The sequence below is a fragment of the Rissa tridactyla genome, chromosome 1, assembly GCF_028500815.1.
Source record: "Rissa tridactyla isolate bRisTri1 chromosome 1, bRisTri1.patW.cur.20221130, whole genome shotgun sequence".
In the NCBI taxonomy this organism is placed as follows: Eukaryota; Metazoa; Chordata; class Aves; order Charadriiformes; family Laridae; genus Rissa; species Rissa tridactyla.
Genome location: NC_071466.1, coordinates 164,318,630 through 164,341,553, shown reverse-complemented (window position 1 = coordinate 164,341,553; position 22,924 = coordinate 164,318,630). Strand labels below are relative to the sequence as shown.

The following is a 22,924-nucleotide window of genomic DNA, read 5'->3' as shown; positions in this document are numbered from 1 at the left end:
GGTCTCACCAGAGTGGAGCAGAGGGGCAGCATCACCTCCCTCGACCTGCTGGCCACGCTTCTTTTGATGCAGCCCAGGATGCGGTTGGCTTTCTGGACTGTGAGCGCAAATTGCCGGCTCATGTTGAGCTTCTCATCAGCCAACACCCCCAAGTCCTTCTCCTCAGGGCTGCTCTCAATCCATTCTCTGCCCAGCCTGTATTTATGCTTGGGATTGCCCTCACCCACCTGCCCATCAGATGTACTTTTATTTCTATACTCAAGAGGAAAAATGTCACACGCAACGTACAAATGAAGCCATCAAGCAAAATGATGCTTTTTGCATCCTTAAGCAGGAATGACTGCACGTTCCTGGCCGAAATGCTTTCCTCAGCTGAAAGGCTTGACAATAACACATTAAATACAAAGGTAAGATCTGCAGAGCCGTTATTAAAAACTAAGGTTCGCAGAAAAAAAGGCACTCGTGTCGCACCCGTGGATATGTGGGAGAGCTGCTGAGCACCTCGGAGCTCCTCTGCGACATCTTCCCTGCAGGCCCCTTGTGAGGGGGGCTGGGGCCGCACACCGCAGAGCCACTCAGCCCTCCGGGACGGCTGCCACGGCTGCCGCGCCCCGGATCCCGCGCTCTGGAGAGGCAGGAGCGGCGGTGGCCGAGGGCAGGGGCAACCGGCCCCACTCGGGGACGCGTGTGGGAAAGGGCCGGGCCCCCGCCCGGGCCCACACCGCCTCCACACGGCCTGCCTCCGCGCGAGGCATGCCGGGTACTGCGCGGCCCCCCCCCCCCCCACAGGACTACAACTCCCGGCGTGCCCCGCGGCCGCCCCATAGCCCCGCCCACCCCACAGCGGCCGCGCCGCGCCGCCCGTCAGCACCCGGTGCGGCGCGGGGTGGGGTGGGTCGTCTCTGTGACGTCACGCCGCACAGCCAATCCAGGAGGGGAGAGCAAAACTGCCTGCTTTCAAATCCTCCGCCTCCCCCGCCCGCCCCCCCGCCACTTCCCCCATCGTTCCCGGCAGCGGCGGCGTGAGGGCTTGGGCCGGTGCCACTCGATCGCCTCCCCCAGCAGCCGGCGGCGGCGCGGAGGTGAGGGGCGGCGCGGAGGTGAGAGGAGGCGCGGGGGGAAGAAGCGTCGAGGGGGCAGCCGCCGCCAGCCGTTGGTGGCCGGGGGAGCGGGGGTTGTGCGTGAGGCGAGCCCGCAGACTAACCCACCCCCCCACCACCGGCGCCACACCGGCTCCCCGCGGCGCTCCCACGCGGAGGCGACGGTACCCCCTCGTGGGCGCGGGTCACGCGTGCCGGGCCGCCCCCGCGTGGGGTGGGACGGGGGCGGTGGCCGTTATGCGGGGCCGGGGGGGGGTGGGCCGCGGGGAGCAGGTGGCGGCGCGGCCGGCGCTCGGCAGCTTCCCCGGGGGAAGAGCGGAGTCGTGGGCGGCGGCGGGAGGAGGAGGGTAACCTTGGGCTGTCACCCCGGGAGCCCGGCGCTGGGCCCTCCGTGGCCGGGAGAGCGGAGCCGGCTCCTCCTCGGCACAGCTCGGCAGGGACCCGGCGTGTTGGCTGTTGGCGTGGGCAAACAGTTGTAAATAAAGCGTTCGGTCTGGGACTTGACTTGTTTGACCATGGAGAAGCGTGGTCAAACAGCTTCACGCAGTCCCTTAGCGATGAGGAAACCTCTCCTCAGGCATTTCCAGATCTTGTTCTTATTTGCCAAGCGTACTAACTCTTCAATTTTTCATTATTTTTTTTTTAAAAGCTTTCCCTGCGGAAGAAGTAGCGGTGAAGAGACCTCTGGTAGGTTGACAGCTGGGTGTGGCTGGCATGTTTGCAGTAAGGCATGCTTCAGGATGTGATGATGGAGTCATATGTTGAAATTAGGAAGGAGCCTGGGTGTAAGGTGAAGAAAGTAAAAGGGGATTTAAGGCAAAGAGAAGCAAAGGGAGTGGATACAGCTGTAGAGCGTAGAAGGGCGTCATAGTAGAACAGATTTTTTTAAACAGTAGGGTGATGAGATATTTAAAAGTGAAGTTAATAATTGAATGAGGTGAAAAGACTGACTTGCTTGGATCCTAACTTTTGTTCCTGCCTGGTAAAACCTTCACGGGTTGGAGGATGTCCTCTCTTTCTTCCTTCTCATTCTTGGATTGACAGAGGTTGGGAATATCCATCAGTCTGGTGTCTGTGTGGGCTGGTAGGAGTGGAGTAAATTATGTGAGCACCTCTCTTCTGGCAGCACCTACTTGAGAGGACAGTCATCCTAGAAAAGTGGTGTTGATCAGCCTTGGAGATGTTCTTTTCCCCCTCTTTGTCCAAAAGCAATACTAAAGGTGATGAAAGCTGAAGAGAAGCTGTACTCTGGGGAAGCTGAAGGCTTCATGGCTAGGTATCAGGGGGAAAGTACGTATGTACAACTTTTGTTTAGGGTTTGTTTTAAAACCAGCACTGTTGAACTCAGAGCTGCAAGAGTGTGGGGCTTCTTCAAAGTCACACAAGAATGGAAGAGAACCAGTTTTCTGTTGTAGGAGTGAACCTTCATCCCTTCTGACACCTGAATTCTGTTTTATATGTATGTTGCTTCTAAGCACTAGTTGTGTGTAGTTTTTTATCCCAGCTGAGGTGCTGGGATAAGAAGCATGTTCTGTTTATCCTGCTGAATGAATGGAGGCCAGTTACTTCATGCAGTGATTGATATTCATTAAATAATGGTATGCCAATGCTACTAGGCATGGTTAGCTTCAATTTTGTGCCTCAAGGCAAAATGTTCACTAATCCATCATCAGTGCAAGATCGTCCTGTTTAATGTGTGATGAATCTGTGTGGGACATCCAAAAGGAAGGAGAACCTGCATCAGTGAGGGTTTTGTATGCAACACACAATGTTTTCAGCAGCTCGGTGGTTCTAGAACTGTGCTGACAAGGGCATTACTGGGGATATCACTGAAAAGCAAAAACTGTTGTATTCATTCTAGCTTGCTTTGGAGAGCAGGGGAAATGCGCAGCATGTATAATTAAGGGATGGGGTTTGAGGAGAGAGGAATGTTACATTTTAATTGTAAAAGTGTTGTGCAAGGAGTAATGTCTTAATGTGGCCTCAATCCATAGTTTTGGCTACTGGTTATTTATGAAGTGTAACAACTGCATCAAAACCCAAGTCTCATCAATGTTGGAAGAATCAACACCATCTGACTGGCTTTGGAATATTAATCTAGCTTAGCTGTCATAAGTGAGCTATGGGGAAAATGACACACTAATGACACTGAAAACTCAGATTTCTCAGGAACAAAAAAACACGTTAGTGTTCAAATAAACATGATTATTTATACAGATTATGTATTGTAGTTTGCTTTTCTTAATGTTTCTTTTAATTGACAGCTCTTAACATTTGAAAAAAGCAGAAAAATGGCATCAGAAGACATCACTAAGCTTGCGGAGTCACTTGCCAAAACCAAAGTGGGTGGTGGACAGTTGAGCTTCAAAGGACAGAGCCTTAAACTCAATACAGCTGAAGATGGTAAGAGAAAATACCCTTGTGTTTGGGAAGTGTCTCCCTGAAATTCTAAAGTCTTGTGGTTAACCTCCTGCTAATCCTGCGTGGGCAAGTTCTCATAATATTAGCTGTGATGCATCAGCTACAGCTGCTTCTGATAGACACCTCACCTTCCCTTCTTGTACCTGCTCTGACCTGGTGCCCTGGCAGTGCTACAGCTGGCAGAATTGGGGTTTGGCTCCCTGGTGTGTAATTTATGTTTTCTTAGTGTTCTCTCCAAGTGCTTTTGACAGTCACTGTGCATTAGAAGTCAGTGCTCCTTTTAAAAGCAGTAAGCAAGCTGTTGAGACAAGTAGATGCTGCAAAGACATGTGCAGAGGAATGGGCTAATATGTTAGTCTGCTGCAATAGTCCAGTTTCTTCACAAATTCTGACTGATTACTCTTCTTATTTTTTTTTCTGGAATCTCTCTCTTGCTGGTGTATATGTTTTTCCCAATTAAAAATGTCTTGCACTGGCTGCTAATGTAGTAAATATCTGGAGAAAATGTATATATTCTTAGAGCAACATTTCTGCCACACCAAGAAACAGCATGTTCTTCAGAGATGTTATTTGCTATATGTCCTATAGCGCATATCTTTTTTTATGGATTCCAAGGTGAAGCTTTTTTATATGCTGCTTTAGTAGTGCAAAGCCACTGAACTATGGGGAAGGGCTTTGGAGCTTGGGAATGATAACAAGTGCCCACTGACAGGAGAGACTCTGCAGCCTGCTCCTGTATCTTGCATGGGATTACTGTAGAGTTAAATTGTTCCGACCTGTTGTGTTTGCTAAGCAGGCGTCTACTTTTGTCAGTCCGTGGAAACTTCTTCCTGTTGATATGGCACCGATTCCCATCAATTTTTGGCTTAGTCCTTGCATCTTTGTAAGCACACGCACTCTAGCTCCTCAACCATGTGCTGAATGGCAGAGGAATCTTACTTAAGAAGTAAAGAAACTTAGTTTTGCAAATAGGAGGATGCCTATCAGAGAATAGAACTAGAAATAAATTATGAAAAGGCAGGGTGGGGAATGGCGAATGTTCTGTTTAGTGATCTGACACTTTAGCTCTGTTTCCATTGCTGTTTCAGGATTCTTTCAGATAATGTTGTTCAGCTGTTTTCTCTAAGGGTAGAGTTGAGCAAGTATTGCTGCATCAGAGTGTTACTCTGGTACCTAAGATGATAGTTAAAAGGCCAACTAAACTATCTGCTTTTTGCAGCTGAAGAAGTGATCAAGCAAATCGAGGAATTTGATGGCCTGGAAGCTTTGCGCCTGGAAGGCAACACTGTGGGTGTGGAGGCAGCAAAGGTCATCGCCAAAGCCTTGGAAAAAAAATCGGAACTCAAGGTGAGATCCTCAAGTGGGTGGTGGTGAAGGGAAAGAACTAATGTAGAAATACTGAAGGCCTATCTACGCTCTTCCTGCAGTAGCCTGCCTTGAGTTAGCCCCAAAGCTTGCTTGGCAATTCTTCTAGTAGGAAGAGCAACCATATGAAAATACAGCAGAACTTGGGGACTTTGGGGTAGTAGGAATGCTTTCTGTGTTCCTAACTCTTCCTGTTCAGAAGGCTTACTGTCTTAAAGTTGGGAAGCTGTGCAGGGAAGAGCCTCTCTGCAGAGGAAGCACCTGTAAACAAAGCACTGTGGCAACAGAACTTAAGTTCTAATGGAAAAGCGTTTCACATCTTCTGGAGAATGAGTCTTCAGAGAGTGCCTGAGTAGGGAAGAAATAATGGAGGATATGCACTAGGGAGGCTTTTCTGTGTCCGAGCGATGTTTCCCAACTGCTGTTCTAGCCTAATGTTAGGAGGATGCAATGCTGCTAGAGGCAATGTCCTTTGCAGGAGAGGAGTATGAAACCTTGATTCATGTTAATCACCCAAGTGTGGCTTTTCAAGCAAGTCCAGATTGTTGAGCTCCATACCTTAGTGAAATCTGCATTCCTAATGTATCCTTCAGTTTCCTGATGCTTTTTCCTGGGGTAATTTTCTCAGCAGGAAAGAATTCCAGCTTGAATGCAACAACAATTCTCGTACAGTGTTATTTACAATGTGCATTTCAGTGGCTTTATGTCCTTGCGAGTGAAGTAATTGTAACATTAGTTCTCATAGCTCTTCAGCACAATCAAATGACAAGCCCAAGGGAAGGCAGACAGTATTAAGCTGTCCCCAGTGATGTAATGCAGCCTGTATGTGTAAACCTCTGTACAACTGTGGTGTTCTAAATATTTTTAATGGCTTCTATCTGTATGTTTCTTATTTTAGAGGTGTCATTGGAGTGACATGTTCACAGGGAGACTAAGGTCTGAGATCCCTCCTGCTTTGGTAAGTAAAAACTAGATCTGAGACTTCTGACTAATGTAACTTCTTTTCTCGCCTGTCATGCTTTTTGTGGGAGAATGTTTTTTAGCACAAAGCTGATCTTTCTCTACGCTGTTAACACTAGGTGAGTGATTCTTTTTTGCTCCTTCTGTATGAGGTGGAGAAGAGTAGATAAAAGGCCAAATGCAAGTCCACGCTAGTGAAGAATCTTGTCCCTTGGGAAAACATCATCATGGTCTGATAGACAGAATGGGAACTAAGCTTTCTAAATAAAAGCATATGCTGTCTCTTCCAGAGCATTACAGAGCTCCCCACCTCCTTGTGTCCTGATAAACTCATCAGAATGAAAAAAATATTTCTTTTAGCACTGTTGAGGGGGAAACTCACTTTGAAAAATCTGTATTTGACCTGAAGGGATGGGATAACTTCCTGGTAACTGCCTTACGGTTATCTTTAGCTTAATTTGCACAACTTCTTCTCTGGCTTTAGTTGTAAAGTTTTATTTCCCCATGCAGCTTTGCCAAATGTCTTCAAAGTGGAAATTTTTTGCAGCATCACTGTCATACCTAGCCACTGCAGTGATGCTGTCACTAAAAGTCAATCCACTCCCTCCCACCAACTCACTGCCATCTGTTTCCTTACAGATCTCTTTGGGGGATGCACTCATCACTGCTGGAGCCCAGCTGGTGGAGCTGGACCTGAGCGACAATGCCTTTGGGCCAGATGGTGTGCGTGGCTTTGAGGCACTGCTGAAGAGCCCCGCATGCTACACGCTGCAGGAACTCAAGCTCAATAACTGTGGCATGGGCATTGGTGGTGGCAAGGTAAGGGTTATCTCCTTTTTGGGAATGAGGTCAAAGCCAGGACTTGGCTTCAGACTGCCCGACATGGGATCACAGAATGGTTGAGGTTAGAAGGGATCTTCGGTGATTGTCTAATTTGACTTCCCTGCTCAGGGCAACTAGACCAGGCTGCTCAAGGCTGTGTCTAGTCAGGTTTTGAATATCTCAAAGGATGGAGACTTCACAGGCTCTCTAGATAGTCTATCCCAGTGTTAACAACCCTCACAGTAAAAAACGGGGTTTTATGTTTAAATGGAATTTTGTCTGCATTGGTTTGTGTGCATTTGTGTCTGGCTTTGCCTTCTTTACACCGCTTTCTTCCCCCATCGTGTCATTCTGTCTGTTCTTCCACGTGGATAAGATCTCCCCCAGAGCTTCCTCTTCTCCAGCCTTAATAATCCTAGCTCTCAGCACTCTCCTAGTATGTAAAACTCTCCAATTCCTTAATCATCCTGGACTCACCCCAGTATGTGTCCATGTAGGAGCCTGGAACTGGACACAGCACTCGGGTGCCTTTCACAGGGCTGAGCAGAGAAGGATCGCTTCCCTGACAATCCTTTTCCCAAGGCAGACCAGTAGCCTTTCTTTGACGCAAGCACGTATTGCTAGCTCATAGTCAACTTCTCACCCACTGTGACCCCCAGGTTCTTCTCTGACAAGCTATTTTGCCCCCAGTTGACCCCTAGCTTATGCTGGAATGTGGAGTTATTCCTCTTCATTTGCAGGACTTTGCGTTTTCCTTTAATGAGATTCTTGTTGGCCCATTTCTCCAGTCTGAAGGTCCTTTCCCTCTATGTGTTTTCGTGGATAAATTTCTGAAATATCAAAAGCTCATCTGTTTTTCCAGGATGGGAAAACAGTTCTATCCTGAACATTAGATTCCATGTCAAGAGAGCTAGTAGCCTTGGATTTGAGAGAACAGTATTACCAAGCCTAGCACAGAAGGATGCCTGTTGGATGAAGCGGAAAGCCAGGACTAAGTGTCGTTATCACTAAGACCCTATCTGTTTGCCTGTTTAAGAATTGAATGTTCTTAATGGGGTCAATGTGTTCTAGTGTTGAAAAATTGTAATTTCTTGCCTAAGACTGTAGTGTGCAAGTGTTGTAGTTACAGACAGTTTTATTGTATGCCTTACTGTAGAAGCAGATGCATTTCAGCAGTGACCAGAAGTATTTCTTGAAAGCTGGATGTACAAAACACATTTGGGTTCCTTCAGAATGTGATGCTGAGGTAGTATAAACTGCTTTATCTCTAGATATTGGCAGCTGCTCTGAAAGAGTGTCACAGGAAATCAAGTGCCCAGGGCAAGCCGCTGGCTTTGAAAATATTTGTGGCTGGCAGAAATCGTCTGGAGAATGATGGTGCCACTGCCCTGGCTGAAGCCTTTGGGGTAAGTAGCAAAGCAGAGCTTCCTGACAGCAAAGTGGAGCAAGGTCGGCTTAAGTGCTGATGATGTTAAAGATAATGTATGCAGAGCTTGCCTCAGCTTGGAGGCAGTGGCTGGCTGTTGGTTCACTAAAGCGGTGATGTTGTTAGCTGCTGAAACTGGAGTCTTCAACAACTGCAGTTAGAATTGATGACTGAATATTTATGTGATATAAGTTTCCAAACACATAACTAGTGCATCGGTAGTTCCTGAGGGAGAAAGAGGCATTTCTTGAGTATATTAATAGTAGTCCTATTCCTTCTCTGCCCTTTGTGCTAATGGAGGTTATCTGGTACTGTGTAGATGTATCACTGACCTCTGGAGTGCTTCTCTGCCCAGTAGTTCAATCATCTAGCAGAAGCAACCTAGTATTTTTCCTAGGATCATCCTCTGAGGGCTCTAAATGGTTCCTAGCTTTCTCTAGCTGTCCCTGGCCAGCCAACTTGCACTTTTGTTGGAGGAAGAGAATTCACTGTGGCTGGGGCCACGTACTTTCCTTTTGCTTCCTCCACTGCTGCTAAAAGTAACTTCTGAATTATAATGCATATTTTCAGGTATATTAATAATGATATCGCAGGTTATAGGTGTTCTTCTTTGTAAAGAGCTATCTGAATGTACCTTTGACTAATGAGCAATCATAGCAAAACTAAGACTTCTTAAATACTTGAGGCATGTAACAAAGTGATGCATGAGGAATTCAGACTGGCACTACCAAAATGGGATTAATTTTGTGATGTGCTCTTTAGTCCATAAACAGTGTTCATACTGGTTTTCTTTTGAGTCTGCTTCTGCAGTCAGGGTGAAATGTAGATCTTAATTAAAAAAAACACCGTATCCAGGGATGTTGCTTGGTCTGTTTCAGGACTGTTGAACCACAGGTGAAGAACTCTTGTTTTAAGGTATCCTAGAGCAGACATGCTAGGAGGATGCTACCTGTGACTTTTAGAATTGGGGGCTTTATATTAATCTGACACTTGCCATGAGCATGTGGTTTCACTTAGATATGTGATGTAATTGCTGGTAAATAGTTCTGTGTAGAAAAGCTAATGGAGTTTTGAGTTGGAGGAAAACAATTGTAGTCAAATCCTAAAAAGTGGAGCACTATGCTCAAGTTGAAGTATGTCTTCTAACAGCTTTTTTCCAATTGCATCCTTTCCTAGATCATTGGGACTCTAGAAGAGGTCCATATGCCACAGAATGGAATTAACCATCCTGGCATCACAGCACTGGCCCAGGCCTTTGCTGTCAACCCACTACTTAAGGTTATAAACTTGAATGACAACACCTTCACAGACAAAGGAGCTATCGCCATGGCAGAGGTGAGTTGTTCTAAGCAGTTGCTTTGTGTTTGTCTTCTGCCTCCCAGTCTTCTCAAATATAGCTAACATTGGCACCTCTGTGATGGTGGAGCCACATGCCACACTGCGGAAGGAAAGATGACCTTCTGGGATTGATAGGACATTCATTTACTTCCATGTCTGTACTTTCAAATTTGTGCTGTCTTGCAGACTCTGAAGGCACTTCGCCAGATTGAAGTGATCAATTTTGGAGACTGCCTGGTGCGGTCAAAGGGTGCTGTTGCTATTGCTGATGCTGTTAAAGAAGGGCTTCACAAATTAAAGGTATTGTGGTCTTGCTGTTCAGCTTTGAATATCTTTTGAAAACGCTTTGTTTCCCATTTACTGATTATTTTAAAGTGGGATTCACTTCAGTGCAGGCTCTGTGCTCACAATGTGAAAGCAATAAACAGTAAGTAGATCAGTGGCATTGCCACATCCAGCTAGGACTGTTCTACATGGAGATGTATCAGTGATCTGTTTAGTCTCCACTTGATGTTTTTGAAGCTGTTGGTTCAGGTCAGCAAATGATATTCAAGAAATCTGGTAGTGGAAGTATCTGCTTTTAGAACTTCTCAGAGGGTCATGAGTGGGGACTGAGATGTTCCTCTTCACGAACAGCTTGTAATCTCTTCAGCATTTCAGAGTTCATTCAGTTAATGCTTTTTTCTTTGTTAGGACATGTATTAAAGGCCCAAATATTTTTAGGTTCTTGGCAATACCACAGCCTCCTAAATCAGTATTTGCATAGGACTCATATTTGACAGCATTCTAGACAGGCCCAAGTCCTGTCAGTAATGTAAGTAAACTAGGATCCCTAGAAACACCTGCCATGGGTCACAACTGCACTGGCACAGATGCTGAACACATAATTCCTAATCTTGCAAGTTTACAGTCAAAGACAAAAATTCATCCCAGTGCTAATATTTATTTACATATATGAACCTGGTACAGAAAGAAGTAGGTGCTTTGTGGTGTGGGATCTCTGGCTCAGGCTTCTGCTGGTTCTACTGGAACTTGTGTCTGAATCTCCCAGGAAAACTTAAGTAAGGATTCTAACGGGAGTATTGAGATGAACAGCTGGAAGTTAAATCCTTTTTTCTAGAGCAGAAGTGGTTAAGGGAGGGTAGCATGAAGCAATCGTAGCTGATTCATTCTGTTCAAGGACTGCTTCCTTTTTGCTGTTAATATTAAATCTCTTCTCCGGAAAGGATTGATTGAGCACAACGTGGAATGGTGGGGGATGGTGCCTGGCTGTTGAATAACTTTACTCTTACTAGACTATCCACGTTGTTTCTCTGTTGGCTGTGTTTATCAGAAGTAGTACCACTGGTAGCTTGTCTTTTGAAGGCTTTAACTTGCAACCTAAGCGTTCAAAAGCAAATGTGCAGTCCATTTGGTGTTGCAGCTACCCTTCTTCAGTAAGACTTACTGGTGTGTGAATTCTGGAATGCTCTTATGACCTTTGAATAAGTGAAGATCTCCAGTCAGCCGATTGCTAAGGACTGAAATGGTTGCTACCTTTTAGGTGAGCAGTCAGAATGGTGTGGTCTCTGTGGCTATTTTAGTAAAGTGGTTACCTTCAGTAATACTGCTCTTAACAATAGTATGTTTCAAAATGCCCCTTTTAGATACATGAAGTAGGAGTATGTGTCAGGTTTTATTTCCAATTAAAAATACTTCTTTTTTCCACTAAGAGCCTCTTCAAATGAGAGTCTTTCCAGAACACTTGTGAGCACCCAAAGCTTATGGGGATGATAGACGTTAATAGGAATTCTGCAAACAAATGTTCTTCTGCTTCTTAGGAACTGAATTTGTCCTTCTGTGAGATCAAACGAGATGCTGCTCTGACTGTTGCAGAAGCTATTGAAGATAAAGCAGAGTTGGAGAAATTGGATCTCAATGGTATGTTTGCTAGATCAAAGTATGTCTGAACCCAACTAGAAACCACTAGGAAGAAAGTTGACAGTATCGCATATTCTAGTCTTCAGTCGTCAGCATTTTAAAAATGGTACTCTGAGAGTAGCTGAACTTGGATAACCTTGGGACAGGAAGCAGTTAGATCCTGAAAGTTTTCTTAAGCCAAGAACTCGTTAATTGTTAAAGTTAAGCAGTTTTGGTGCATCTCGTAAGGTGGAAAGATGAAACTGATACCCATACCTGTTTTCAGTAAAACTTTTTAAATTGTTCCTTGTGATCTCAGATATTTCACACTTGCAAATAAAAACCTCTGTGCACATCTCTGCAGAAGAGTGGGGGAGCTTTGACCAGTGTTGGCTTTTGCTGTTCGTACCTTGGGTCAGTGTATTTCAGTGGTACTGTGCTGTGTGTCCTTGATTTAGAATTGCTGAGAGCAAGAGCTGTTTGTAGGACTATCAGGAAGACTCTGGAAAGTTAGGTGTTTGTCTCCAACCATTGTGTAATGCTGTTGAAATTTACTTAACAACTGTTTGATTCTGGTAACTGAAATCTGTATTGCTGCCTCTAAGGTATGGTGTAGAAATGACAGATAACTGTTCAATTTCAGAAATAGGAGATAGACAAGAATATACAGCTAAATCCTCCAAACCAAACTTGTGTGCATCTGTTAAGTCTAATCGCTTTCTTCTGTCAACGTAGGTAACTACCTGGGAGAAGAGGGATGTGAGCAACTCCAGGAGATCCTTGAGGGCTTCAATATGGCATCTGTGCTGGGATCTTTGAGGTAGGCAGGGTACCAGAGTTTAAATCGGGGAATTTTTTCTGGCAATTTTCATCAACACTTTCATTCATCTATCTGAAAATAAGAACTGTAACATTGCAGATGGCTGTTGGCCTGAGTGTGCAGTGTGGAGGAGTCAAAGGATTCCATAAGCAGGATAAGCCCTTGTGTCTTATTTTCATGGATGGACTTATCTTAGTGTTAGCTATTGATTGCATTCCTCACTCTTTGCTTGCCACTGTCAACTGCGTGACCTGAAGCCTGAGTGTCCTCTGAATCTGTTCTAGATTGAGATGTACTTCTTGCAGTAAGACTTGAGGGGAGGCTGCTTGTTTTGTTTTTTGAAAAAAATGTTTGAGTTAGTGTACAGGAATTGCAAGTATGTAATTAATGTAACATGTAACTTTCAAACTTTAGTGATGATGAAGGGGAAGAGGAGGATGACGATGAAGAAGAGGAGGAGGAGGGTGAAGCTGAAGAGGAGGAAGAGGAGGAGGAAGAACAGCAACAACTGAAGGAGAGAGGACAGGGAGAACAGCAGTCACTGACTCCTAAGAAGATAATTGATTCACAGGTAAGCTTACTTCCAGATGCATTCCTGTTTCCTCAGATGGAGGAGAGTAAAGGAGGAAATGAGTGCTGGTGGCCCTTCACATTCCTGTGTGGGCTGGCACTGTAGTAACAGGCAGGGAGATAACATGCAAGAAATAAAGAAAATGGATGACTTGGAAACAGTTTTGTTAAAGTGTGCATGTGCACACATGCATGGAGGGAAAAGTTGAATAGCAGCTGTAACAAACGGGTAGAAAAAGTCTTCCCATATCCAGAAAACAGTGGGAACTTTGCCACGCAGTTGTGCTAGCATATTCTGGCTGTTCCAACTCTGGGCTCATTCCAGCATCAAATAGATCAAATCCTGAACTGACATACCTGTGTCCTGACCTGTCCTATGTGCCTTTGCTGAACCAATTTATGTACTTCGAACAGTAAACTTGAGACGGATTCTGCCTGTTTCAGGATTCAACTCCAGTGCCGTCTCCTCCTGTGGACGTTGCCACTTTCCTTGCTTTCCCATCACCAGAGAAGCTGCTGCGACTAGGACCAAAGTGCTCTGTGCTGATAGCTCAGCAGGTAGGTGAGCTGGTGGTCTTCTGTGCTTGATTCTCTCTCAGAATCATTTAATCCCCGGAGATGATAACTTTCTTTTGAGACCTAGGTCTGCATCTTCTCCCCAGTGATCCCAAGTAACCTTATGGAAGCAGGTGATGCTTACACTGGCAGCAGAGCCTCTACTAAGAATGTCTTTGTTTCACAGTGTTGCTTGTGCCTTGTGATATGGCCCAGGCAAAATTGTTGTCAGTCAGCTTAAGACCGTAATTCTTGTCACAGTCCTAGCAGAGAACCATCTTCTGTACTTGGCAAGCAGTGAACTGAATGACCCTTGATTATTTTTTTTATTTTTTCTTGTCTTTCAGACAGATACATCTGATGTAGAGAAAGTAGTTACAACACTCCTAAGGATATCCTCGGTTTTCAAAGATGACGCTCCAGTGAAAACAGCAGTGCATGAAACAACAGGTGACTGGGCCTTTCTTCACTTCATAGTGTGACCTTCTTCAGTGTCAAAGACACTGGTGCAATGCAGAGGAAGGCCCCTGTGGGCCAGGCCATTGGACTGTTTTGTCTCTGGCAGCAGGAAACCCCAGATAACAAAGTACCAAGCTGTGCCGTGCCGCTGTGCGGAGTGAAAGTAGAGATTCATTCTGAACTTAGCATGTGCTTCCAGAATATTGTTCCTGAGGGAGCCCAGGAAACAGTTGAACAAGCTTTCTTATTGTGTTCTCATTTATTTGGGTTTAAAATGAAAGGTGAATCCTTGCTGGCCTTCAAAATTTTAAGTCTCTAACTCTTGCTGCTCTAGTTCATCTGAACATATTTATATGCATGTATGCACATAGCATGAATGTTCAAATGCATTCAATAGAGCATTTTGTGATGCATAGGACTAAGGTCAAATTGCATATGAAGCTTGACAGTGGGCAAATTTGGGGGGATTTTTTTGCATTTTTGTGGCATGTTTTTTCTTTTCCTGTGTATCAGGCCTTATACCTAAAGACTGGGTTTTATCTGTCTCCGTGTTTCAGAGGTTATACCTAGTCCCTGCAGAGACAACTGGAATCTCAGCAAATATTACCTCCCAAAACTCTTGTAATAGCTGATATTCGCTGAGGTCCTGTATGATCAATCTTGATCTTAAAAATCTGTAACAGCATCCCTTTCTGTATTGTTTAATATGATGCGTTTATTTCTTTATAGATGCCTTGATGAGAAAAGCCTTCACTTCTGCCACATTTAATTCGGATGCATTCATCACAAGCCTCTTGATCCACATGGGACTACTTAAGGTGAGGAAGCAGGAAAGAGTTAAGTTATGGTCTGTTTAGGCTGTTGAAGACCAGACTGGCTGGGTTTTGGGTAATTATGTTGCCATGGAAGCAGCTGGGTGCCTGTGCATGCCTGGTGCCCAGGGACAATAGAAGTCTGCAGGTCCAGCAGAAATTGCAAATTGCAAGGTTGCAGTAGGATGGAAGGAGGTGTCAGCTCTTTGTACCTCTTCTGCTTAGTGTGCTCTGCATTCTCAGTAATCCCTTAAAGGTAGGGAGTGTCAGGTAAGGAAATAGTGCTGCTGCTGGACTATGGTGTCTATGAAAAGCCATGTCCAGGAGTCTAATCTACAGTATTATTAGTTAATGTGGTCCTTTAGGGCATCTGTTAGTAGCATGGCTCAACAACATATATCCAATAGCTTATGCTAGGTCAGTAGCGTTCAACATCATGCTTTAGAGTATCTTTGCCAAATGCTAGAGTCAAATATGTAGTTACATGGAATAAATTTCCTCTTGAGAAAACATGGAGGGTCAGTAGAAAACCTGCAAATTGCATTAGAGTACCCATAGCTTTACTTTTGATGAGATGAGTGGGAGAAAGGTTCTGTCTGCAAATTTAAGTAGCATTTTTGCCTACTTTTGCTACAAGAGGTAGTTTCTCACTGCCTAGAAGCTCAGAATGGAAATGTGGACCAAGACAATTCTAAACCACAGAATAGCAGTAATCTATGTTATAGCAGCCTGCTCTTAATTAGGCTTATGTATTTCCTTCTGGTAATGTGCAACTTGGGATTCAGACAGCTGTTGACATGCTTGGATACATCTTAATTTCCTAAAAATCAGTTTAGCTTTTCCCTGTGTTCACTGGACCAATGCTGAGCATCCCATTTGTCAGACAGGTCAACAGAACCAAAGATGGCTTTCTGTTCTGCAGAGTACTTGTTTCAGGGACTACCACCTACCTCTTATCATGTACAGAAAATAGCAAATATACATGAGGCACAGAGCACAGACTTGTGCTCTAGAAGAACTCTCAGACCGGGAAGTGGTGTTGATAGTAAAGCCCTTGAGGATCAGCCAGGTGATTGTTTGTCCTCTGATATCAGCTTCCATCATTTTTTGTCCCACATAGCTGGAAGCACTCAAGTAATGGATAATCTTAGCACCATGAAATACAAGATCATACACCTGGGAACACAAGTCCAAATCCTGCCTACAGAGTGAAGTGGAGAAATAAATGAAAACAACGTAAGACTTGGGACATGTAGGTTAGCATTACATTAGGAGCAAGAATAACTTGATGCATCATGTAAGCAGGGGGATGTATATTAGCTTTATCTTGTACATAATTGTGAGACCAGTTCTGAGAATACTGCATCAAGTGCTGGAGGAAGCCTACTGAAGGACTGGACATAGTATAAAAACAAGCTACAGAATAATACAAGAAAAAATTATGTAATTAGGGCAACAGAATTCTTTATGAATTGGAATCTGGTGGAATTCCTTAGAAGAGCACTTTGACACAGAGACTCTGAGAAGATTGGTCTGTTTCACTTGCAAGTTCATCATTTCTCTTTCCCCATTACTTCTGCTGTCAATTGCTGTCAAAAGTTCTTGATGCTGCTTTATTACAGATATTGATGCTGGGAGGCTATGGAGTTGGCTACCTTTGTCTTGAGGAACATTGCACTTAATCTAGTGAGCAGCTTTCTCTCCTGCAGTGTATGGGAGCACTTCATTCATTGCCTCTGTGAACTACAGGGGATCAGATAAAATGGTGATTGTCTGATGTCTTCGTCTTCTTGTCCTTTTCTCAGAGTGAAGAGAAGATCAAAGCTGTCCCCAGCCTCTATGGTATTCTTATGACCTTGAACCATGTGGTCCAGCAGGATTATTTCCCTAAATCCCTGGCCCCAGTTCTTTCAGCTTTTGTCACAAAGTGAGTATTGTACTTCTCATGCAGTTTTCTCTGTGGGAGCTAGTGAAACTGATGGTCAATAGCTACATGCGAGCTGTTCTGTTAAAGCCCACTAAATATCTGTTCTGAAATTAAGAATTAATAGTTTAATGGGTGTCTACTTTTATCTTGCTTACTCCAGAATGCAAGGTTTAGAGTACAAAAAAATCTTGATTCTAAAGAAGAAATAGTGGAAACTGGCTTTGCGGCTAACTGTCTCTGAAGCAGAGACTGCTAATGCCAGTCACAGAAGAGGTGTTTTGACCTTAAGGAAACCTGCTGGGTTTCTAACCATTGTTTGAATGAACTATGGAGACACTGGATTGAACTGTGCCCTGCAAATCATCCTTCTGAGTTTGAGGGTCAGCAGAGCTCCACCTGAATTGTCATGCTGTGTAACACGAACACCAGTAGATCAAAACAGTGCGAAATACAAAGACTGAATTTGTTCCTAAATGAAACTGTTCCTGCTGTGACAGCAACAAAGTTAGTGATTATTTTTTTTGAGAACTAATTTGGGAGCGTAAGTGTTGAAGAAGCTGCTTCTACTGCCTGCTTCTATTTAATGTTGTTACTTATAGGTATAGAATCAAGCCCCACCAGCTTTAGTTTCTTTAATGTCTTAAAGCATGGAAGCCATATCTCTTCTGGATTAAATCAGCCTGAACTTTAGCATTGATGTGACTTAGAAAAAACACCCCAAATAGTCCTTTTCTCAAGAGAGCAAGAGCTTCAGCAGTCAAGGGGAGAAACAGTCCAAAATTATCACTTTAAGCAACGCCAGCAGAGGTCTGAAATCTATTTGGAACTTGGTGGCTCTTTGGCTCAGCATGGACCATGTGCCACCTAGGGTGAGGGCAGCTTTTTAACAGGTTCCAGAATGAGGCTTAAGCCTTCCTGGTTTTCACAGTATGGGTAAAGTAATATGCAGATGCTTAGGTTCCCTTGCTGATGAAAGGCAGAGGCATCAAATACTTGTGGCCGGTATGAAACACGGATGATAGGGATGCAGTCAAGTGTTGGTAGGCAGTCTTTTCTTGGCCCTACTGGGATTGGAAGCAGGCCAGTTGTGATAGGGGAGAAGAATTTTTCTACGCATTGGTGTGTCTGAACCTGTCAAAGCTGATGTGTAGCAGTGGTATGTGTCCAGCCATGCCAAGGTCAGTTTTGGAAAATAAAACTATAACTATCTTGTTTACACATGTGCAAATGCTAACCCAGAGGCACTTCTGGTGTAACAGTTTGGCTCCTCTTTGGCTTGATCAGGCTAAGAATTGGGCAGTTACAAGCCAATGACTATATGCTTTACCAATTGAACAAATATACCTCCAACTCTTAGAAGCTGGAAGTATACCTCCAAGAAGTATAACTCCAGCTCGTTAAAGTTTAAGCAAGAATTATCAAGACTTGCCACATGAAGTTGTCCAGACAGATCACTGGATTTCTGCTGTTTCCTGCACTGCTGCCTGTGCCTATGATCTTGTTTGTTGTTCAAATAGATGTGTACAGTGTTAAGGGTACAATACCAACCCTAAAATAAAAGGGTGAAGAAAATGATGGCTTACTACTTCATTAGGCACTAATTATGCAGAGAACCCAGCTTGATCAAAACAAGTACCACTTAATGTCTACCAGCCTCACCCCTCCAAACAGAGGATTTAAATCGCTTAAAGCTGGGAATGCAGAAAAGGGGACTTTGGTTCAATGCTTTTGACCCTTCTAATTGCTTATGTCAGATTCCAGTGCCTAGAGTAGCCTCATAACTCGACATGTCTTTCTAGACAAACTTGTTCCCCTTTCCCTGTATGTGCGTATTCAGGCCTCTCCCAGGTTCCAGGCCTGCAAAATACCAATACATGTTTTTCATCTGTGGATGATGCTGTATGTGAGAAAATGAGAAAATTCTGGTCTTAATGAATTAATCAACAAAAATTCCATTGAAGCCATAGCCAGCATTTCACTGTAAGTAGAGGAGGGTAAGGTCTCTTTCTGAAAGTGAGAGATCGCTCAGAGGTCCTGTAAAAGTTGAGTGAGAGCCAAGAGTCTCACATTAGAAGGCAGATCTCTCTGCCTGCTTTCGGTATGTAAGGGTGCTAATGCCAAGCCTAAAGAGTGTCCCTCGTGCTGTGAAATTCTTGGAGCCGAAACTTTCTCTGATTTGCAAACCCCTTGCTTGCAAGGTGTGATAGAACATAGGTTTCTTTATGATAATATGCAGCATAATGTCCTGCGCAGCCAAGAAGATGGATCAGGGGGCTGGAGCACCTCTCCTATGAAGACAGGCTGAGAGAGTTGGGGTTGTTCAGCCTGAAGAAGAGAAGGCTCCGAGGAGACCTTATAGCAGCTTTCCAATATCTGAAGGGGGCCTATAAGAAATCTGGAGAGAGACTTTTTACAAGGGCATATAGTGATAGGACAAGGGGTAATGGCTTCAAACTGGAAAAGGGGAGACTTAGATTAGATATCAGGAAGAAATTTTTCACTATGAGCCAGGTGAGGCACTGGCACAGGTTGCCCAGGGAAGTTGTGGATGCCCCATCCCTGGAGGTGTTCAAGGCCAGACTGGATGGGGCTTTGAGCAACCTGGTCTAGTGGGAGGTGTCCCTGCCTGTGGCAGGGGGTTTGGAACTAGATGATCTTTAAGGTTCCTTCCAACCCAAACCCTTCTATGATAATGAAGTAAACACTATATACAAGCAATACACCTTTGTTTTATAAATACATGTTTTTCTTAAAATGCTTTCCCTGAGGGAACAAGGAGGACAGCTATTAAATCCTTTACAGTTGCCTGGAGAGAACAAGAGCTGTTCAAGAACCACAAAGTCCAGTTAAAACAGCTTCTCAATTAACCTGCACTCCTTGTCTTTCATTGACATTCAGTCAGAACAAAATTATGTCCTAACCTTAAATCAAACCTCTAACTGGTTAACCTAGTAATCTGCAGAGCTCTATTTCTGCACCAAATCTACTTCTACTCTGTCCAACCCATGAGTCCTTTGTTTGCAGCAAACCAGTATGCCTTTTTGTGATACTTTCTGGATTTTTCCTTTAAGATCACAGTTAGCTCCTCTGGGCTTCTAGAGCTGTAATGTTCTTGTAGCTGTTTAGGCTAGAGCTCTGCTGCCTTTTGTTGCAAGGGGTTTACTTCTGGAGTAGTCATTCTACTCCTTTCTTTTGTGACAATTTGTGATGGTGTGGGTAGTGCTCTCTAATCAAAAATAATAATAAAATTGCCGATATGGACTGTAAACAGCATCCATCTTACTCTGCCATCAGTCCTTATTTTCTTTTTTTTTTTGGACACAAGAGGGTGCTGTGAATCCACCTGTGCTTTTCCATAATTCTTGAGGTGGAAACATTGAAATGTGTCTCTGTATACCTGCCTACCCACCTATCACTTGCTGGAGGTGGTGGGTTTTTTGTGAGGGGTTTTTGGTGGGTGTTTTGGGGTGGTTTTTTTGGCTCCTCTTTGCTTTTTGGTGGGTGTTTTGGGGCGTTTTGTTTTTTTTTTTTTTTGGCTCCTCTTTGCTGTTGAATTGGATCACGTCACTGGCCTCTTTCAACAGCCTGTAGCACAGAGTAGCGGGCAGTTTAACTCCAAAGCAAGTTGGGAGGCTCCGTGGTGTTAGAGGAGGCTTGGTGTTAGGAGCAAGGTCTGAGGGAACCTATCTGTGATCAATGTCAGCAGTTCAGGTTCATTGTTCCCAAAAGCGGGGAGCTGCCAAGACAAAAGCAGCCTCCTCATTGCAAACAGGGCTGAGTCTTCCAAAGCTGGCAACTGAAGTATCTCACCCAGCCGCTTTGGAGATAAACTGCTAGTTGTAATTGTGTCCTGTCTGTTCAGTGAGGGGCATTGAATGCCTCTTGGGTGGATAACAGGGGTTAACTCTTCTCCAGAATCTGGTTCTGTCAAACTGGAGCATAGATGGAACCTTATATCAACCTCTGCAGCTATTGCCCTGTACCATAAATCCAGAGGTGAACTTTTTTGCTCCTACCTAGATACTCCCATCTTTATATCGGCTCCCTCTTCTTTCCCAAATCGTGTAGACCTCACTGCTATTAAGGTTATTTTGCTGTGTTGGAGTAGGAGAAATATAAAATTAATGATTTCCATTCTTAGAACAGTGGAAAACATTGGATTAAAATTCTTTGGAGAAAGTTCCCTAATGGATGGATACAGGCTGCTAGAAGTTGCAGCTAGCCCATGGAAACAGAAATATACGTTACTGGGAGGTGCTGGGAAGGTTAGGGAGATTTAGCCCCACGTTAACCCTGATGTAACTACAGTTCCATCATCTAGTTTCGAGGAGCAGGTTACTCTGTATGAGGTAGACCTTGCTGTGGTAATCTTTGTGCCAGCTGCTTTCAGCCAGTGGTCCGCAGGTTCTGCGGGCTATTTGTAATGCCCTCCAAAAGGTGGCCCAGCAAAGCCAGTCAGGTGTTACTTGACCTCAGGGCTGGGGAGGGCCTCTTCTAAAGACTTAAGCCCTGAGACCAAAGTCACCATTGGGTCAAAGAGAGCAGATGACTGGGTGAGAAAAGATTTGAGTACGAGCAAGCTTGTCTTTGTTTTGAGGCCCTAAATGCTGAACCTGTATGGAAAATTCCATTGCTGGGAGGGAAAGGGGGTTCCACCCACTTCCTGCTACCCAAACTGAGACACTGGGCTGCAGACATCAACTTGCTGATTTTTGTGCCTGTGAAAATAAATGTTCTGATTCTTGGCCGTTGTCTTTCTGACTCGGATTCAGCAATGGGAGAGAGAATTTTCCACAGCAAGCTCTGGATGGGAAGCAGTGATCCATGCATAAGTCAGGGAATTGTTTCAGAAGAGATGACCAAGGGAAAAAGACAGAGTTTTGGGCATGCCAGCCCAGCGCACTCGAAATAGTGTTTATTTGCTCATTCAAAGTCAGATAAAAGCAGTTCTTAAATTTAGAATTTTAAATCTCTCTCTCCTCTTTCCACAGACCGAACCGTGCCCTTGACTCCTGTTCATTTGCTCGCCACATGCTCTTACAAACCCTCCACCAGCTGTGAGACAGGAGATGTGCTGCTGTGCCCTTCCCTCCTCATAGGACTGTCGTCAGCAGAGAGCTCAGAGCTGCATGATGGGAGAGGATCCCAGAGCCCATACAGACATGCTCTCCTTTCTTTTTTCCTTTTCTTTTTTTTTTTCCCCTCCCCTCCTGTCTCCCCTGTAGGAGGTCTGTCCTTCCTTCTGCTTTCGTAAACTTGGACAAATTCTGCTGAATTTTTTTTTTTTTTCCTACTCCTCGTGAAGTGACTCCCTGGTCTGTAGGGCAGGTACTTAACGCTAGAATAAATCAGTGCAGCTCTGAGCTCTGCATGAATTACAAAGAAGAGTCCTCCAGTCACATTGCCAAGGGTGTGCCAAGACTCACATGGAGCTGAGAAGCGCTCTCAGCAGGAGCATCCCAGCTGTGCATTTTATTTCGTTGTATTGGACTGTGACTCCTGCCTGGTAGCACTCAGCGCTGTGCCGGAGGGAGGCTGCGCTGCTGCCGCCACCCCTGCTTCTCCAGGCCAGGGGGGTGCTCGACCCCCTTCTGCTGCTGCCGGCTCAGAGGCACAAAGCGTGCTCCGCTTTGTTTCTTCTTTCAAGTCCATTTGTCGAAGGTCGCATGTGGCTGATTTGTATTTTAATATACCGCTCCCCTGCTGCTGTGGCTTGGAATATTTGTGTAGTGTGGCTGACCCTGGTGGCCATTGCTTAAGGGAGCAAGCATATTTTTATTGTAAATTTTGTTGCCGTTGCCTGTGTTATTCCCTCTTCCTGCCCTTTCCCTGTCCCTTTCCCTTCTCTTCCTAATTAAATAGGCTCGGTTTGGAAATGAATACAATCCATGAAATCCCTGTGGAATACATGTTCCCTTTCTCCTCCCTTTGACAAAACACGGGGGCCGCGTGCACTGTTCACATGTTTGAAAGCTGAGTGTGTGTAAGAGCGTAAAGAATCAGTGCTGTGCTCGTCATTCTCGGGTAGGGCTGTGCTTTTTTCTTGTCCTGAAGCAGTAGCAGCAGCTGCCCCTAAATCTCTGTATGGAGGATTGTCCGTGTTCCTGCACACGTTTGTGGCACATACCTGTACAATTCCTGAGCACACAAGCTCCTCCTCCTCCCTCTTTTTTTTTTTCAAGCCTCTGGAAATCAACACATCTCTTTAGGTAGCAAAGAGTTATTCCTTCCCTCTCTGTTTTTCAGTGGGAGGAGACCTTACAATTGATGTACAGTATAAATAGGGCCAGCGCTAGAGAGAAGTCAAGGAAATGGAGTCAGCTGTCTCTTCCCTGTGAGAGGCAATGTGTACCGCAGCTAGCAGCGGGCACATGCAGGTAAGATTGGCGTTAACTCACAGGTTCTGCGAGCAGCAGAGACAGGAAAAAGGGCTTGGGGCACTGGATTGAA

General features: G+C 44.7%; 1 protein-coding gene across 4 annotated transcripts; it reads left to right on the top strand.

The window, feature by feature from the left end:
* Positions 1–975: 975 nt before the first annotated feature.
* RANGAP1 (Ran GTPase activating protein 1) lies at positions 976–22,379 on the top strand. Of its 4 annotated transcripts, none has more exons than XM_054222356.1 (17): positions 976–1,100; positions 1,750–1,787; positions 3,365–3,503; positions 4,741–4,868; positions 5,785–5,844; positions 6,486–6,665; positions 7,940–8,074; positions 9,271–9,429; positions 9,619–9,732; positions 11,253–11,352; positions 12,067–12,151; positions 12,566–12,722; positions 13,166–13,279; positions 13,624–13,726; positions 14,465–14,553; positions 16,353–16,474; positions 21,466–22,379. In XM_054222356.1, the coding sequence occupies exons 3-17, from the start codon at positions 3,392–3,394 to the stop codon at positions 21,533–21,535; spliced, it is 1,728 nt and encodes a 575-aa protein (XP_054078331.1). In that variant the 5' UTR covers positions 976–1,100; positions 1,750–1,787; positions 3,365–3,391; the 3' UTR covers positions 21,536–22,379. The 4 variants fall into 4 exon arrangements, with proteins under 4 accessions (XP_054078331.1, XP_054078340.1, XP_054078323.1 ...); XM_054222365.1 differs by having other exon boundaries at positions 980–1,082; XM_054222339.1 differs by lacking the exon at positions 976–1,100 and adding an exon at positions 1,165–1,264.
* Positions 22,380–22,924: the final 545 nt, after the last annotated feature.

What these genes read in the sequence shown, in the direction of transcription:
- RANGAP1 (XM_054222356.1), top strand. Translation starts at nt 3,392, where the DNA reads ATGGCATCAGAAGACATCACTAAGCTTGCGGAGTCACTTGCCAAAACC. An exon ending in TGGGCATTGGTGGTGGCAAG is followed by an intron (nt 6,666 to 7,939) that starts GTAAGGGTTATC and finishes CTTTATCTCTAG; the next exon opens with ATATTGGCAGCTGCTCTGAA. An exon ending in AGCAGTGCATGAAACAACAG is followed by an intron (nt 13,727 to 14,464) that starts GTGACTGGGCCT and finishes ATTTCTTTATAG; the next exon opens with ATGCCTTGATGAGAAAAGCC.